Source organism: Cyprinus carpio, chromosome B14 (assembly GCF_018340385.1).
Source record: "Cyprinus carpio isolate SPL01 chromosome B14, ASM1834038v1, whole genome shotgun sequence".
Lineage (NCBI taxonomy): Eukaryota > Metazoa > Chordata > Actinopteri > Cypriniformes > Cyprinidae > Cyprinus > Cyprinus carpio.
In genome coordinates this window covers 5336918-5352521 of record NC_056610.1, presented here as the reverse complement: position 1 = coordinate 5352521, position 15604 = coordinate 5336918, and the positions used below count along the sequence as shown (strand labels likewise).

Genomic DNA, 15604 nt, shown 5'->3' with positions numbered 1-15604 from the left:
ATCGTTTTAGAAATTACTTTTTACATTTCTTATTTTTTATAAACTCTTTGCAGTATGAAAACTTCTTTCAAAAGTGAAATGCAACTATTGACATTTTTAATAAACTGCAATTCCAGATTGTTAAATAATTTTTTTCTTGCAAACACGCAGTTTTGATGTTTTTATTCATTCTGACGGCACCCATTCGCTGAAATGTTTATTGTCATTACTACTAAAATATCCTTTACAATGATAATTTCCACTTACAGCTAACCACCAGCTAATGTGAAATTGTTTTTGCTGGCCTTTATATATATATATATATATATATATATATATATATATATATATATATATATATATATATATATATATATATATATAAATAAAAGAAATGGTTAAAATACAGCATTATCAACAATAGTGATGTTAAAAATATTGTTTTTCAAAAATAATTATTCTGATTATTTGAAACCATTACAATGCTGATTTTCCACTTTGCTTTCTTACTGTCTCTTCTTTGCATTTAGTTTAAAGTGCAGTTGTATTATAATAATGTATTTCTTTCTTAATAATGTTATAATAATAATGATACTTCTATTATTGTATTATAAAATGTATTATTATATAAAAAAAGCTAATGGGCCTAAGGAGTCTCAGACAAAAGAGTTTAGTTAAGAAAATTATTTCTTTCTATAAAAAAAAATGACTGTAGTAAAAAAAAAAAAGTCAATCTTTTTTGTTGCCCTTATAAACACTGCACAGACAAACAGGTTTGTTGGGTTTTGTTGGATCAGTGTGTTAGCAGTTTGTTTTCACACAGCTGAACTTGTTCAGTCAGAGTTTGTCTGTGTCTGTTGGTTCAGTGTGAACATGAGTTATTTCCATAAACTTCTAAATCTAACCATACCTACTTGTTTGATGGCATTTGTCTGTATGTGCAGTGGGACTAGGCCTTTACTAAGTGTCATGAATACTAGAAGTTTAACAGCATGGCAGTTGTTCAGCTCATGAAACATCTTTACAAAAAACCTTCAGTAGACAAAAACTCCAAAAACAATTTGTGCGCTTTGAAAATGGCATGTAATCTAAAACCTTTATGCATTTACATGCCGTTGTAAAGACTAAGACTATCCCTCACATCCTCAGTGACATCTGTGTAAAATTGAACAAGGCATCTACCCTGACGAAGAGCAATTGGATTCATTTCTCGTTACAAAGCTTATTTAACGGGCTGTCTAAAAGAACAGCGTGTGCTTTCAAATAATTTCTGTAACCGTTAATTAAAATGGCAGTAGATGTACGTAACACATCAAGAATAGATTTATATGTCATGTATGTCTGACTTCATATGCATTCACGTGGGCTGCATGTGTAATTGTTGATTTTGCAGATATCGAGACTGGCTGTTTGGAGGAGAAACACAAGCGGGATCATTTTACCCAGCTGGTTGGAACCTGTTTGGTGAGTAGAGGAGCGTGTGATTGTGTTCATGACCACTGTGTGGCAGTAATGCGCTTTGAAACACCTTTCTCCAGCGCTACAGCAGTTTTTTTTTTGTGCGTATATGTAAGTGGGTGGCCGATCCCCTGACTCTGAAGATTAGCTGCATTAGAGTATTGAGTGGCCCAAACTCTGTCCTCCAGTGAAAAATTAAATTGTAGTCACGAAGGGCCGCTCTCCTCCCCTGAACGAACCTCCAGCGCTGTGCTGGAATTAAACGAGACACTTTCACGGCGGCTGTGGGTTTTTGAGCTAGGCCTCAGTCCGGAGCACGCTTCGCATCTTTGTTGTGGCAGAACACGACGTGTTTCGGCAGTCGAGGTGACTCATCAAGACCTGCAGTGCTCCTGCTCTCTTCTTTTCATCTAAACCACTGTACGGCTGATTAGTATGCAAATACGCGCTTGTTATGCAGTGTTATTAGTGTCTTATGTAAGTGTATCTGAAGGCCACTGAGGTTGGATGTGGGCAGTGCTACGCTGATGGATGCAGAGATATTATTCTGGCGTTTTGATGAATCTAATACTGGTCTTATCCTCCTGACAGAGCTTTCACTGCAGTGTTGAGGAAGAGCGTCTAATTAAAGGCATTGTTGTCTGTGGTTTTCAGATCTGTGTTCCTGATGGTATGCTGAAGGAGAGATTAGATCCAGAAACGCTGGAGTCTCTGGGGCTGATCAAACAGGCTCAGCAGTTCAACCAGAAGATTGTTAAAATCAAGACCAAGCTATTGTAAGTCACATTTCCTGCTGTTCCCACCACCTTAAATAGGATTAATTGTATTTTTTCCTGTGAATATATATATATACAGATCTTGCCTACCTAGACCGCATTCTCTCTTAGACTAGTGTGTGGTTTGCCTGGGTACCACAGTCGAGGTATTTTTAGGAAAAACCTTCTAGGAGACTACAGTGTGACAGGTAATCAATCCATGGTACGTGCTTTGTTTAAACCGTTTTCCAGCATTATTTCAATATTTTTTTAATAAATGTGGAATTCCTGGTGAAAAACTGCATTACCCATAATTCTGCAAAGAAATCTCCTCCAATAAGGGAATCAAATTAAGCAAATCACACCAGAAGAACTCTTTAGCTCCGCCCACTTCCATACTTTACATAATAAAGTCAATCTGCCTCTGCTCTCAAGCTTCATACATGTGTGTGGTGTGAATCTTCATTTGCCTCATGATTCGATTACAATTCAGTGGTTAATGAATTGATTTTAAAACAATTATCTTGTCCTGCAATATAATAATTTTGTTATAAAAAATGCGAATGACAAACTGAAAAAAACAAAAAACACTGCCTAATGTATTAATTAAATAAACACTGATTCTTATTAAAGCTGCTAAAGTTATTCAGTCAGGAGCAGTGTGTTATTGTCTCTGTTGTTTGTTGTTGTGGTTAACATTAATTACATAGTCAGCAGCAGGTTTATTATATTATACCTAATGCATGGATCCAAAATAGTGAGACACATCTGATTTCTTTCCCAACTGTTTACGTTCACTTGAGACATAACTGACTACACTTAGGTGAACTCTTGACAAGACATTTTGACATAATCGCATGTGTATGTGACTGAACTCAGGATCACATGCTTTCTGAGAGTCTCTCTCTGTGTGTTGCTTTAGCTATGTCTCAGTCAGGCTGAGTTTCGCATTGACTTCCACTTTTCCCATCACTCACGTCCCACGCTTTTTCTCATTCATGCATCTTTTCATAAAAAGTGAAATGTGCTCAAATATCTGCTTTTTAATGATGTTTGATACATTCTAAAGCACCGGCTGCTTCTCTCCCTCTTCCATGTTTCTTTCTATGAACAGCAGAAACAAGTACTTAGCTTACAAAGAACGTGCAATTCTTTTATTAATATATAATGAAAGTACTCTAATGAATTATATATTTAATCTTTTTTTTTATTTTTCATTGCTTCTAACGAAAATTTGTAATGTTGTGATTTACCTGGGGCTGGGTGATTTGGATCATAGCCTATAACCTTTAACTTAAAGCGTTTTTTTTTTTTTATTCCTCATGGGTTAAATAAATGGGGGGGGGGGGGTCTTCCTAAACTAGCACTGCTGAAAATGCAGGAACTGTTGCACTCTAGCCAGTCTTGTCTTTTTAGCAAATCATGCTATTTAAGAATTAGTCTATAAAATCTGTTAGTGTTAACAGGAGACTGGAATTTCTAACCTCAATGCAGTACCTTGAGAAATATCAATATATGATAACACACAAAAAATGCCTCAATGTTATGGTTGATTTGATCAGTATCTTGTTTTGAACAAAGTTTGTTTCTTATCAACTGAAACCCTGTTGGAGATTCCTCAGAGCTCTAATTGAGATTGAATAATAATAGAAGTAATCTTCTTATTATTGAAATATAATCATCTGTCCACAGAAATGTTGAAAATGATGTGCATGTGAATCTTTCTGACAGTTCAGTGGACTATATACTTCAATAAAACAGAAACGAGACGGCGAGAAACAGCTGGTAATCCTATATCGATACTGAGGAAAATGAGTTTGAAACAGTTTCAAATATTCAGAATCAATATAAAATATGAAACCGATATCTGACAGCACTTCTATCTAAACATGCTGCGGTCTGAGAGAGAACAGCATTAAGGGCTTGCATTAAAGCAAATTGAATTGTAACTTCTTTTGTATGCGATCATTTGCATCTGAAGTGCAGAGGTTGACCTCTGTTAAACTGCGATGAGTTCAGATGACACTCGCTGGGTATAAAACACCTCGAGTTCATTGTTTTTCTCTTTCAGACACGGGCCGCTGCTTTCTGCATGTTCAGCGATCGTTGTGAATCTATGAAATGTCCCCAGCCTCATTGTGCTGTAAATGAAAAGCATAGCACTGAACTCCCATGATGATTAATTTCGTGCGTTTGTGTAGGTCTTTCTTAATGAGTTTTATCAAGATTACAGAGCAGTCTGGCCTGAAAGCCCTCGTTCTCTTACCACACTTCTTTACATGCCATCCAGCAGTCCTTTCATTAACATAAGCATGTTCTAATGGATTCATCGGTCTCATGTCATCTTATAAAATGCCTGCCATATGTCTGAGGGCGGCACTAGCCTCGTACTCCAGCCCGTGACCAGCAGACCTCCGCTCTGAGTCTGATGATGTACTTCATTAGTTTTAGACGACTGCAGGAAGTTATTTAACCTGCTGTAACCTTTCATCTTTCACTCCGTAGTTACAAACAGCAGAAGTTCAATTTGTTGCGCGAGGAGAATGAAGGTTACGCTAAGCTGATCACGGAGCTTGGGCAGGATCTGTCCGGGAATCTCACCAGCCACCTCGTCCTTGAGAACATCAAGTCATTAATAGGTACAGTACGCACTGCATCACCTGTCCTAATGACTCGCGAGCTGAACTGCTTCCCTTAATATTGCTGTACAGTTCCAAATGTGATATGATGAATATTAGGAAGATGATTAGTAACAGTAGATGATCTTAGATTTCTTCTCTAGAAAACTGTATGTATGTATGTATGTATGTGTGTGTATATGTATGTGTATATATATATATTAGGGCTGGGCGATATATCTAACGATATGATAATGCGCATCTAGTCAGTAAAGCCGGTTCCCTGATTACCGCTAAATCGCCATCACCTGCTTTCAAATGGAGCGGCATTTAATAGACAGAGCCGTAGTTCACTGACAAGCTACGCAATATCGCGTTCATTATCCGTGATGAATACAAATGTACTGTATGTGATATGCTCTATACATTTGAGTCAAACTACGGCTCTGTCTATTAAATGCCGCTCCATTTGAAAGCAGGTGATGGCGATTTAGCGCTAATCAAGGAACCAGATTTACTGACTAAATGCGCGTGATCATATCGTTAGATATATCGCCCAGCCCTATATATATATATATATATATATATATATATATATATATATATATATATATATATATATATATATATATATATAATATATATATATATATATATATATATATATATATATTATATATATATATTATATATATATATTTCTTTCTTCTTTTGGACACAAAAAGATGTTTTGAAGAGTGTTGGTAACCAAACAGTTGCTGGTCCCCATTGACTTCCATAGTGCCCCCCCCATTCTAATGTAGACCAACAACTGTAAACTCATATGGGTTTGGAACAACTTGAGGGAGAGTAAATGACAATTTCATTTTTGGGGGAACTATACCTTTAATCCAAATGAAAAAAAAAAAAAAAAAAAATCGATTTTTACAATTTTATAAATCCAAGGTTTTTTTTTTTTGGTTTTTTTTTTGGTGTTTTATTGTGTTAGTTAGCTGTTTTTTTTTTTTTTTTTTTTTTTTTTTTTTTTTAATAACCTAGTCAAAATAACCCAAATGCAGTTTGATTGAGATTAGTGGAATGCACAATGAAAAAACATATTTTTTGAGAATTATTAAAAACGAAATTATCTGTTTTTGCAAATGACCTCTTCATACATATATATATCCATACACACACACACACACACACACACACACACACAATGCCATCCCAAAGAATATATTTATTTTTGTGTTAAATATATATAAGTGTGTAATTAGTAAGTTAATGAAGATTAGTTATTCTAAATTAATATATCTTAAAAAAGCAGCATGAGTATTGGATTGGCATCAGTATGGGCAGATCAGTGTCAGTATCAGATATGGAAACAGTGGTATCTAGAACATATGTGTAATACATGATATAGTGTCAGTGCAGTGGGGCAAATGACAGATGAAACTCTCCCATTTGCCCCGGGTCATTGGGCTATCTCTGTTGAGCCCTGGTAATGACTGGTGCAGTGAGCCAAATACAACGCTTTATGATCACTCGAGAGAGCTCAGACCAGCTGCCCTGTGAGTGACCGTCACTGAGATCATGAGCTGATGCAGTCCATGTTCTGTCCTCAGGATGTTTCAATCTGGACCCAAACCGTGTGCTGGACATCATCTTGGAGGTGTACGAGTGTCGCTCTGAGCACGATGAGTTCTTCATCCCTCTGATCAAGTCCTACATGTGCGAGCACCAGACCCTCTGCCACATGCTGGGCTTCAAGTTCAAGTTTCACCAGGTATCTCATCGTATAGCTGTGTGTATGGTTCCTGCATGCAGATCCACACAGGTCAAATATCTTTGTTTCACTGCAATTAAATACACAGTAGTGTTGCACGATATACCGGTACTAAAAAAGTATCACGATACCCTGCTTTAAAAACGGTATGATTCTGCATTTTACTAGTAACGGAACTTTAAGAATGCATTTTCATAGCCGTAAAACACTGGGATGAATAGATTAAAAGTAGCCTAGGTCAGTACACTTAAATCAAAATGCACTGGATTAGTGTCTGTGAACATTAACCTGTGAAATATAATTTAAATATGAATCCTGCATGTTGTGCGTGTCTCTGTATTAATGAATGGCGCAGACGTGCAGTTTTGCTGCACACATAATGAAGTGCACGCATGATGCTCTGTGTTTTCAGCCTCTGAGTACATGAACACAAATATAATCTCTAGAACTGCTGTGAGAGTCAGTCACTTCATGAGCATTTCACCGTTTCTTTTGCAGAAAACTGTGATCATATCATGTGCAAACAGAAACCTAAAGGTCTTCACAGCAACCCGTCAAAATAAAAGTCTGGTTTAACTTGACAAAAATATATTACTTATCGTGATGATAGTACTACTACTACCAATACAAATATTTTATCAATATTTAAGGAATATTTGCCAGAATTTATTTACCAGAAAATTGTAAATACACAAAAAATAAATAAATAGCCTATAATAAATTAATTCTTTATAAAATCTAATTATCCTTTATAAATTAATTAGATATGCTTTTGATTATTAAAATGTAATGAAACTATTAAAATGGAATCCAGAAATGTAGTAGAAAACAGATTCACAGAAAAATAAAACTGAATTTGAGAAAAAGAATAAGCGTATTTCAAAGGGCCTTAAAAAAACATGTCATTTTTGTTAAACGTCCAATAAATTGCTGTTAAATTGTGCAAGTTTCATGATTTCAGTTACTTAGACATGCTTTTTGATTAATATTTTTTAATGTAACCATTAAAATAGACCATTACAAAATTAAAATGGAATTTGGGGGAAAATAAAACAGATTTCATTCATTCAAACACATTACAATTTCACAAAGAAATTAGAAATAATGTCTGAGAAAAAATAGTACATCTTCAGTATCGAGAATCGATCACATCATGAGGTGAGTGAATCGTAACATCCCTAGTATTGAGCATGGCAACCGATCGCACACATTTCTGTTCAGTTTTGTTTTTCATGCATTCATACTTTCATTAAAGTAACCAATGTGAAGTCTTAAATTGCATAAAATGCATAAAAACCAATAAACTTAATTCATAAACTTTGCACAATGATGACAGTATTGGTTTTTGTCATATTGCAACCTTGCCCTGTAAAGACTTGTATAATTTATTTAAAATTATTAAATTTATATTACGTATGAATGTTGCTGTGTACATTTTAAGTAAATAAACACGCATGCCAGCTTCTGTTCCACCTTTGCAGTGTAAAGATGGCTAACACATTTTATTGGTATCAGTCTATAATATTCTGATTGAAGTAATTGGTTCATTTTAAGTATTAAAATATAAGACAACTCTGATACATTTAATACCGTCATTATAAAACAAACAAAGAAAACAGAAATCAACTCCACGGGGACAAGTATAGCCTCTTATGGAAAGTTGATAAATGTTGAGTTTCAGGTTAGGAATGTTCGGTTTTAAAACACAGCCAGTGCTGGGCAAGATTTCAGAAATATTTCCAGTCATTGTTTCTGAACATTTGTCATTGCAGTGAAGGGTATATCAGTTGGCATGGCAACTGTTCTGATAACTCTGCCTTTAGCTTTAGTTCATGTTATTGTGCAGTAATATTCACTGACTCATACAAGATGACTGCTGTCAACTATAATTTTCTGGCATAACTTTTTTTTTTTTCAAGATGAACAAAAGTAGTAGGAATCTGCTGCGGTCAAATGCTCAAACGGAACAGAAAAGTAATCGTCTGCACATAGTGAACATTATATTGCGCAGCTGAGTTTGTTCGCCCTTTTCTTGGACAAGATTGCTGTCTGTAATCATGTTCATCTGGTGTTTTTTTGTTTCCACAGGAGCCTAATGGAGAAACGCCATCATCTCTGTACCACATCGCTGCAGCTCTTCTTCAACACAACCTCATCGCTCTTGAAGACCTCTACGTTCATGTAAGTGGAGGAGTCATGTCTGGTGGAGTAGCGTAAAAATGTGACCATACTAAACTTTTTGCAGTACTAGTAGTGCTGAGAAGTGAGAAGTGCAGAGAAGGTTTCTGTTAGGATGATCGATTTACATTTGATCATTTCTGTTGAGAGCATTAATACAGAGAGTGGTTGATGAGAACTTTTAAATGAGTCTCTATACAGAAGAAATCTGTTCAAAATGGCATTATTTTTTTCCTGAAAGTTCTGAATGCTTGGGTCATTCCACGAAATTGGTGCCTTTTGCGTCCCTGAAAAAAAAAAATCAAACATAGATTTAATGTAACAACAAATAAATGTGCAATTTAAATACATGACAGTATGCTTTCATCAATATTACATATAAAAAGTTAATTAAATATGATTTTAAATCATTAAAATAGCATTTATGCTGATAAGGGTAAGGTTTTTGGCCTGTCCCTCACTATGATTTCTCATTTTTAGCAGGACTCTTAATTTGGAAAATAATGGCAAAATGATATAAAAATCACATTTGCATCATTAAGCAATGTTTTTGTCATAATTATGCATTTTTCTGTAAAATATAAATAATTTTATTGGTGTTCACGGATTTCATGTCAGCCCTGTTACCCTCATCAAAAAACCCTATAAAATAATGTACATTCTAGTGACATCACTTCTAGGAGGTTACATCATCTCTCAACCAGGTTTCCTACACTTAAAACACAAGCACGTTTTTCTCATTCTGCTTTAATATTCTATTTTTGATGATTTATGAGTCTTGACTGAGGGGGAGCCACCATGCAATGTCAATCCTGTTAATATTTTTAAAATGTACATTTAAACAATTATTTCGTACATTTAATATAATCACTATATACAAGTAAAATCCCTTCAAAGTGTAAAATATTTTATTTTGTGAACTTGACTATAAGTTGTCAAACCTGTTACTGTCAACAGGCCTTGACTTGTGGGTAACAGGGATGACAGATTAGGTTTGACCCGGTTTTTAAAGATTGTCTGTGTAAAACTCAAACATTTTAAAGGTCGCCCTCGGTATATTATTGAGCTGATGCCTATATCATTCAGTGGCATATGAGTTCTAATTAAACTAATAGAATACCAAAACATGAGGTCAAAAAATAGTCATAAAATAATGAATTACATAGCCTGAGATGGCACAACATTTTAAGGTGTCTTTATTTCATGGATATTACAAAAATTAAAAATAAATAGATTGAACTTATTTAATGTTTCACTTTTTCCAAGTGGAAAAGGCATGGATTGACCTGCTTATGAATCCTTTCCTTAAAACAAAACCCAGCCTAAGAGAGTGTAGTCAGCTTCCTTAAGTTTAATTTTTCATGCTGCTAAGCTGGCCAAGGGCAACACATACACTGTAACAGCAATGGGAGTGATAACTGCATTTAAATGCACGAGTAAATTACCGCTCGGTGATGATTGACAGTGATAACCATAGCAACCGACAGAACAAAAAAGTCTTTAATAGAACTTTGCAATAAACAATAGTCTTGGCTGAATATATTCAGTAGATTTAAAGGGATAGTGAACATTTGTAGTGTATCTCATATGTAGGTGACACTTTTTCTTCAGTAGAGCATTAAAGATGATCTTTAGCTGAAATGGTGGTCCTTGGTGATTCAAACAATGCAAATCAATCACTTGAGAGTCAAAAAAGTATATTCAGGCTGAAGATGATTCAATATTGTCAGTCAGTTTTCAGATAACTTTCTTTTGAACAGAACAAGCAGTAAATGCCATTCAGGTGCACTTTGACTCCATTTACACATGGTATTAAATGTCATTGTGGAAGAGATTGAATATTTGCAGCTGAAGTTTGGCCTGCATCTGGAGTAGGGGTGGGTGATATGGCAAAAATATCATATCATGATTTTGTTTTTTAGAAATATCACAATTTTGATGATCATTGACGAAAAAAGATGAGTAAATAAAAAAATAAACACATTATATAGAACATTTTTCTATTTTTTTTTTTTTTTTTTTTTTTTTTTCAAAAATGTCAAGAGTTTAAACCCCCCATCAGAGCTTTTCTTTTAAAGGGACACATTAGTGTTTTAGTTTATCTTCACAACCTGGGAACTTTTGCACACTCTGATGATCTGAAAACACTGACAAAGTTTAGCGATCTCCATTGAGATATTCTGCTCAAATGAAAGTGGAAAACAGACACATTCACATTGTTTGCTGCATAAATCTGCCATCAAACCTTCTCAGTGATGAACTGTAATAAATCCAAACATTGATCTCGATTATATTGTTTGCAATTGAGGTTGTTGGATAAATGCACTTACATGCACTTACACAACTTCTGGACCTCGATACAAAGTCTTCTTATTTAATTTTTTTTTTTTAATAGAAAGGCTTGAATATAATTTGGAGTTAATATTAGGAATATTTTAGCTTTTGAGTTTTCCCAGTTTTCGTAATGTAGAGAGTTTTATCAGGAAACTAGATGAGGGGGAACAAAGTTATAATCATTTTAACCATTATGCAGCATGACTAATATGTGACTTAGTTTTAATTGACTAAATCTAGACTAAACGTTAAAAAATAACTAAATAAACCAACACAACAGAGGTCAGACTGACTAAATCCTATGTCTTCACGCAGCTCCTCCCACTGGATTCCAGCATCGTGGAAGAGCACAAGAGAGAGATCCTGGAGGCCAAACAGATCGCCCGCAAACTCACCATGGTGCTCGTCCCCTCCGAAAAGACTGAGGACAAGGAGAAGGAGAAGGAAGAGGAAAAGAATGAGAAGGTAACTTGGTTTTGCTGTAGCGTATTCCTTAAATGAAAACTGAAGCACCAGAAAGAAATGTGAAATACTTCAACTTATTTCATTTCAGTTAGTTACTAAGGCAACATTTCTCAGAGTTTTCATCTAATATTTTATTTCAGCTTTATTTCAATTAATTTTCTCATTTTACAAAACTAACACTTGCAGAAGAGCACAGAAGAGGTTTATGATGTAATAGTGTAACTGCATGTAAATGTCAGTGTTACATAAATGTGTTTTGCTGGGCTGATCAGATGCTTGATTACAGCAGAGCAAGTACAGACACTCAGCATGCACTGCGTCTGACAGCCTCCGATTCACAAAATGCACTTCCATATGCAGAGATAAGCTGCAGTTTAGCAAAGCTGTCTACTAAGTTGATGGTTTAAATTAAAGCATCAGTGTATACTTGGAGAATATGCATACAGAATGCACACAGGGCTTGAAAATCCTGAGAAATAGCAACAGTAGACATTAATAATGTTTAATTGTAATTCAAACCAATCTCGCTTCAGTTCATTATTTAAAAGTATATACTTTATACGCTTAAATGCAGCCTTATTGAACATGAGACTTTTTAAAACTCTTCATCTTTCAGTGTACCGTCTAAATAAAAAATTATGAATATGTGAGGCTGGAGGACATCTAGTTGTCACACTGAAGCATTTTTAATTCTGTTTGGTCTAGAATATCAGAAGTACCAGTACAAAGTACCAGCATGCAAATGATAGCAGTCTGTTAAGCAATGACTGCTTTTGATTGTGTGCATCGCTACATTAAATCTTCCAGTGTAGATGCATTCAACAGACTTGCTGCTATTTAATTTCTTAAAATCAAACAACAGTGTTACTAACAAAAAGACACTCAGTCTTGGGATGATTTCTTTTTTTATGTTTGTTTACTTTAATTACACATATATATATATATATATATATATATATATATATATATATATATATATATATATATATATATATATATATATATATATATATATATATATATATATATATATATATATATATGCACTCTATAACAAACAGTTCTGTATACAAGTGTAATAACAGTAATAGTTGCAAATTGTTTTATTTAGGCTGTAAGTCTATGGTAATTCACAAATTACTTCAAATGCCGTACATTTATGTGAGTATCGGATCGATGCATCCCTAGTTTCGACCAAAACCTGTTTGCCATTTAAAGCCATGTTAAATTTGCAGAACAATTTGCATGGAAAGCTTGTGTCAGGGACATCACTTAAGCAAAGATTAAAAGAAAGAAGAGAAGTTTCAAACCAGGTTTATAATAAAGAACGCATTGTGCATATAGTTTCATGTGGGCTCAGGCTTTGACGGAGTGCTTTTACTGTGCATTGTGGTTCAATGAGAGACTTGCGCATGACATGGAATGTCAGATTAAGAAAAAAACTAAATTCACAAATTAATCAAAATAGTTGTGAGCTGCAGCCTAGTTTAAACTTTTTTCCCACCTCTGACTGAATATATGAGAATCCATATTTTAGAGCTGTTGTTGTGGCTTTGCATTAGTGTGACTTGTAAGCTGTATGAAACAACACAGATGGTGTGTGTGTGTCATCTGTCTCTGAAGATAAGAATCCCCTCAGACTCCTCACAGGAAGTGATAATGAACAGAAGAGCGTGTAATGATGCCGTATGTGGAGGTGTGTCCTCCGCTCCTCTAATCTGTCTCTCCTCTCATGTCAGCCTCCTGATAACCAGAAGCTGGGGCTGCTGGAGGCGCTGCTGAGGATCGGTGACTGGCAGCACGCTCAGAGCATCATGGATCAGATGCCAGCTTTCTACGCCACCTCCCACAAGGCCATCGCCATCGCACTGTGCCAGCTGCTGCACCTGATCGTGGAGCCGCTCTACCGCAGGTACGGCATTCAGACGCACGCTCTGTCCTGGGCCTGTAACAGCGTTTGGTGCTGGGTTAAATATATTCACAGTCAACTACTCAGTCAGTGAATCAGTCCTCAGAACAATGCACACCTGACCCACTCACTGAATCACTGATTTTTTTTAATTAATCCTTTTTTTTTTTATATGTTTGATTAGAAAAGAACAGGGAATCATTAAAGGGCCCTATAAACACAGAATTGGAAATGCGAACCAATGGATTACCAAGAAGCTAATGTGCATTTAAAAAATCTAAACAATTAAGATATCAAGTATTTTCTTTGAATATTAATATAATTTAAGTGGATTAAAAGCTGAAATGGGAGGTATATCATTTTATAAAACCTTACTGTTTTCATGAAAACCTTTATTTGAACTGTAAAGTTGGATTTTTTTCCGTGTTGTAAATGCTATAATCGGGTCCCTGGTGCATCTACAAACCCAATTATTTATTTATTTACATTTTTTGGGTAAGCCTTTCTCTGCAAGCTTGTGAAAAACAAAAATAAGTTTTCGCTCCCCTAATGATGGAGAAAGGGGCTCTTATTATAATATCACCGCCCCTTAATCTGCAAGTTTCCACCCACGGTGCCCCCATTGTGTTTTCGCAAGCGACAACGTTGTACCAACGCCATAGTGAAAGTTCAAGCAAAACATGCTAACTATTCTGTCTTTGGCTGCACAGACGAGAGTCCCAGCCTCGGAGGAGACAAGAGAGCAGTGGATTTAATGATTTATTTACTGTATATTATGCTGCCGCCACCCAGATCTAATATAAACGTGATTTCTTTCCCAGTTGTTTACTTTCACAGACATAACCGACTGTTTTTGTAACTCATGTGTGTTTTTAACATAAACTTGTGTGTATTTGACAGTTTAAGAGCAATAAGACACGAAAGAGAACCTAGTTTAGTACTCTCATACCTGTGACAGCCACTGCCTGTTCTTCGGATGTGTGCGCTCAGAAAACCCTCTATCAGAACTTTAAACTAATATGGTTTAAAACGCATTATTTCAGCGTGTAATCAAAACCAAACATGTTTTTTTGCTGGAATATGAGGTACGAGATGTGAAGCCACTGCCCTATTCCAGAAAAGGGGTTGGGGAACTGCAGCTCATTTGCATTTCAAGAGACATGCACAAACACAGCCTGTTTAAATGATCTGTGCAGAATTTTAAGCAGAAACCTCACAGACACATTCTGGGGACATTATATTAAAAAGGGCATAATTGGTCTCCTTTAAATGATGGTTTTTTACAATCATTTGACTGTTTAATAGGTTACCATGGGCATTATTTCCCTTTTCTCTCATATGATATTTTTATTTGAATAGGTTTTAAAAAGCCATATATTTCATTTTTAAAAATCCTGTGGATACCCTGGACTGGTTTATTCATCCAGATTTTGCCAAATTGTTTGACATTCCTCTTTATACATTGAATTCCACTTTTATGTCAGGATTCCACAACTCTATCCACATTTTCCACATCGTTGAAGTCTGTTATAAGTACTTTAGGGTTGTAAGATGTGAATAGGACAATGTTTTCGAATGACAAAACTCACATCAGTTTTTTGCAGTTAATAAAGGTATTCTTAAAAATAACAAATATAATTGGTTATTGTTTATCTAGGACACCATACATTGTTGCTTTTGTTTTTTGAAAGTGTGATTTGCAGTGTGGGCGTGTAAATGAATGCACTAAATCTGGCAAATAATAAAACTCATAATGGTAGTTTCTTAATAGCAACCCCCCTCCCTTTTTTTGCTTAAAAGCTCCATGTCAGTGCTAATGTCTTCACATTTCCGCCCCTTTATCTCTCTAGTGTCAGTTGCTTGGAAACAATACGAGAAAGATTTGAGATTTTCTCTTTTTTTTTTTTCTTATTCTGCATTAGTGTGATATCATTAAATTACAGTAGTCAACATTTGAAGTGGATCAAAACCTTTCATCAAAGTTGTCCTAAAACCAAAACAATAATTAGGACAACTTTGATGAACTACTTTGATCCACTTCAAATGTTGACTGCTGTAGTTTTTACAGGTCCAGATTTTCTATTGAAAACGTCAGTGTGGGACACACACACACACACACACACACACACACACACACACA

General features: G+C 35.3%; 1 protein-coding gene across 2 annotated transcripts in view; it reads left to right on the top strand.

Moving 5' to 3' along the window:
- The window catches only part of LOC109050556 (THO complex subunit 2-like), a 71235-nt gene that overhangs the window by 5131 nt on the left and 50500 nt on the right, over window positions 1–15604 (top strand). For both annotated transcript variants that reach the window (XM_042737826.1, XM_042737825.1), the window contains exons 5-11: window positions 1373–1443; window positions 2092–2213; window positions 4698–4831; window positions 6418–6578; window positions 8667–8759; window positions 11406–11555; window positions 13295–13467. In XM_042737826.1, the coding sequence (XP_042593760.1) occupies window positions 1373–1443; window positions 2092–2213; window positions 4698–4831; window positions 6418–6578; window positions 8667–8759; window positions 11406–11555; window positions 13295–13467 (904 nt within the window). The remainder of the gene's footprint in view (window positions 1–1372; window positions 1444–2091; window positions 2214–4697; window positions 4832–6417; window positions 6579–8666; window positions 8760–11405; window positions 11556–13294; window positions 13468–15604) is intronic.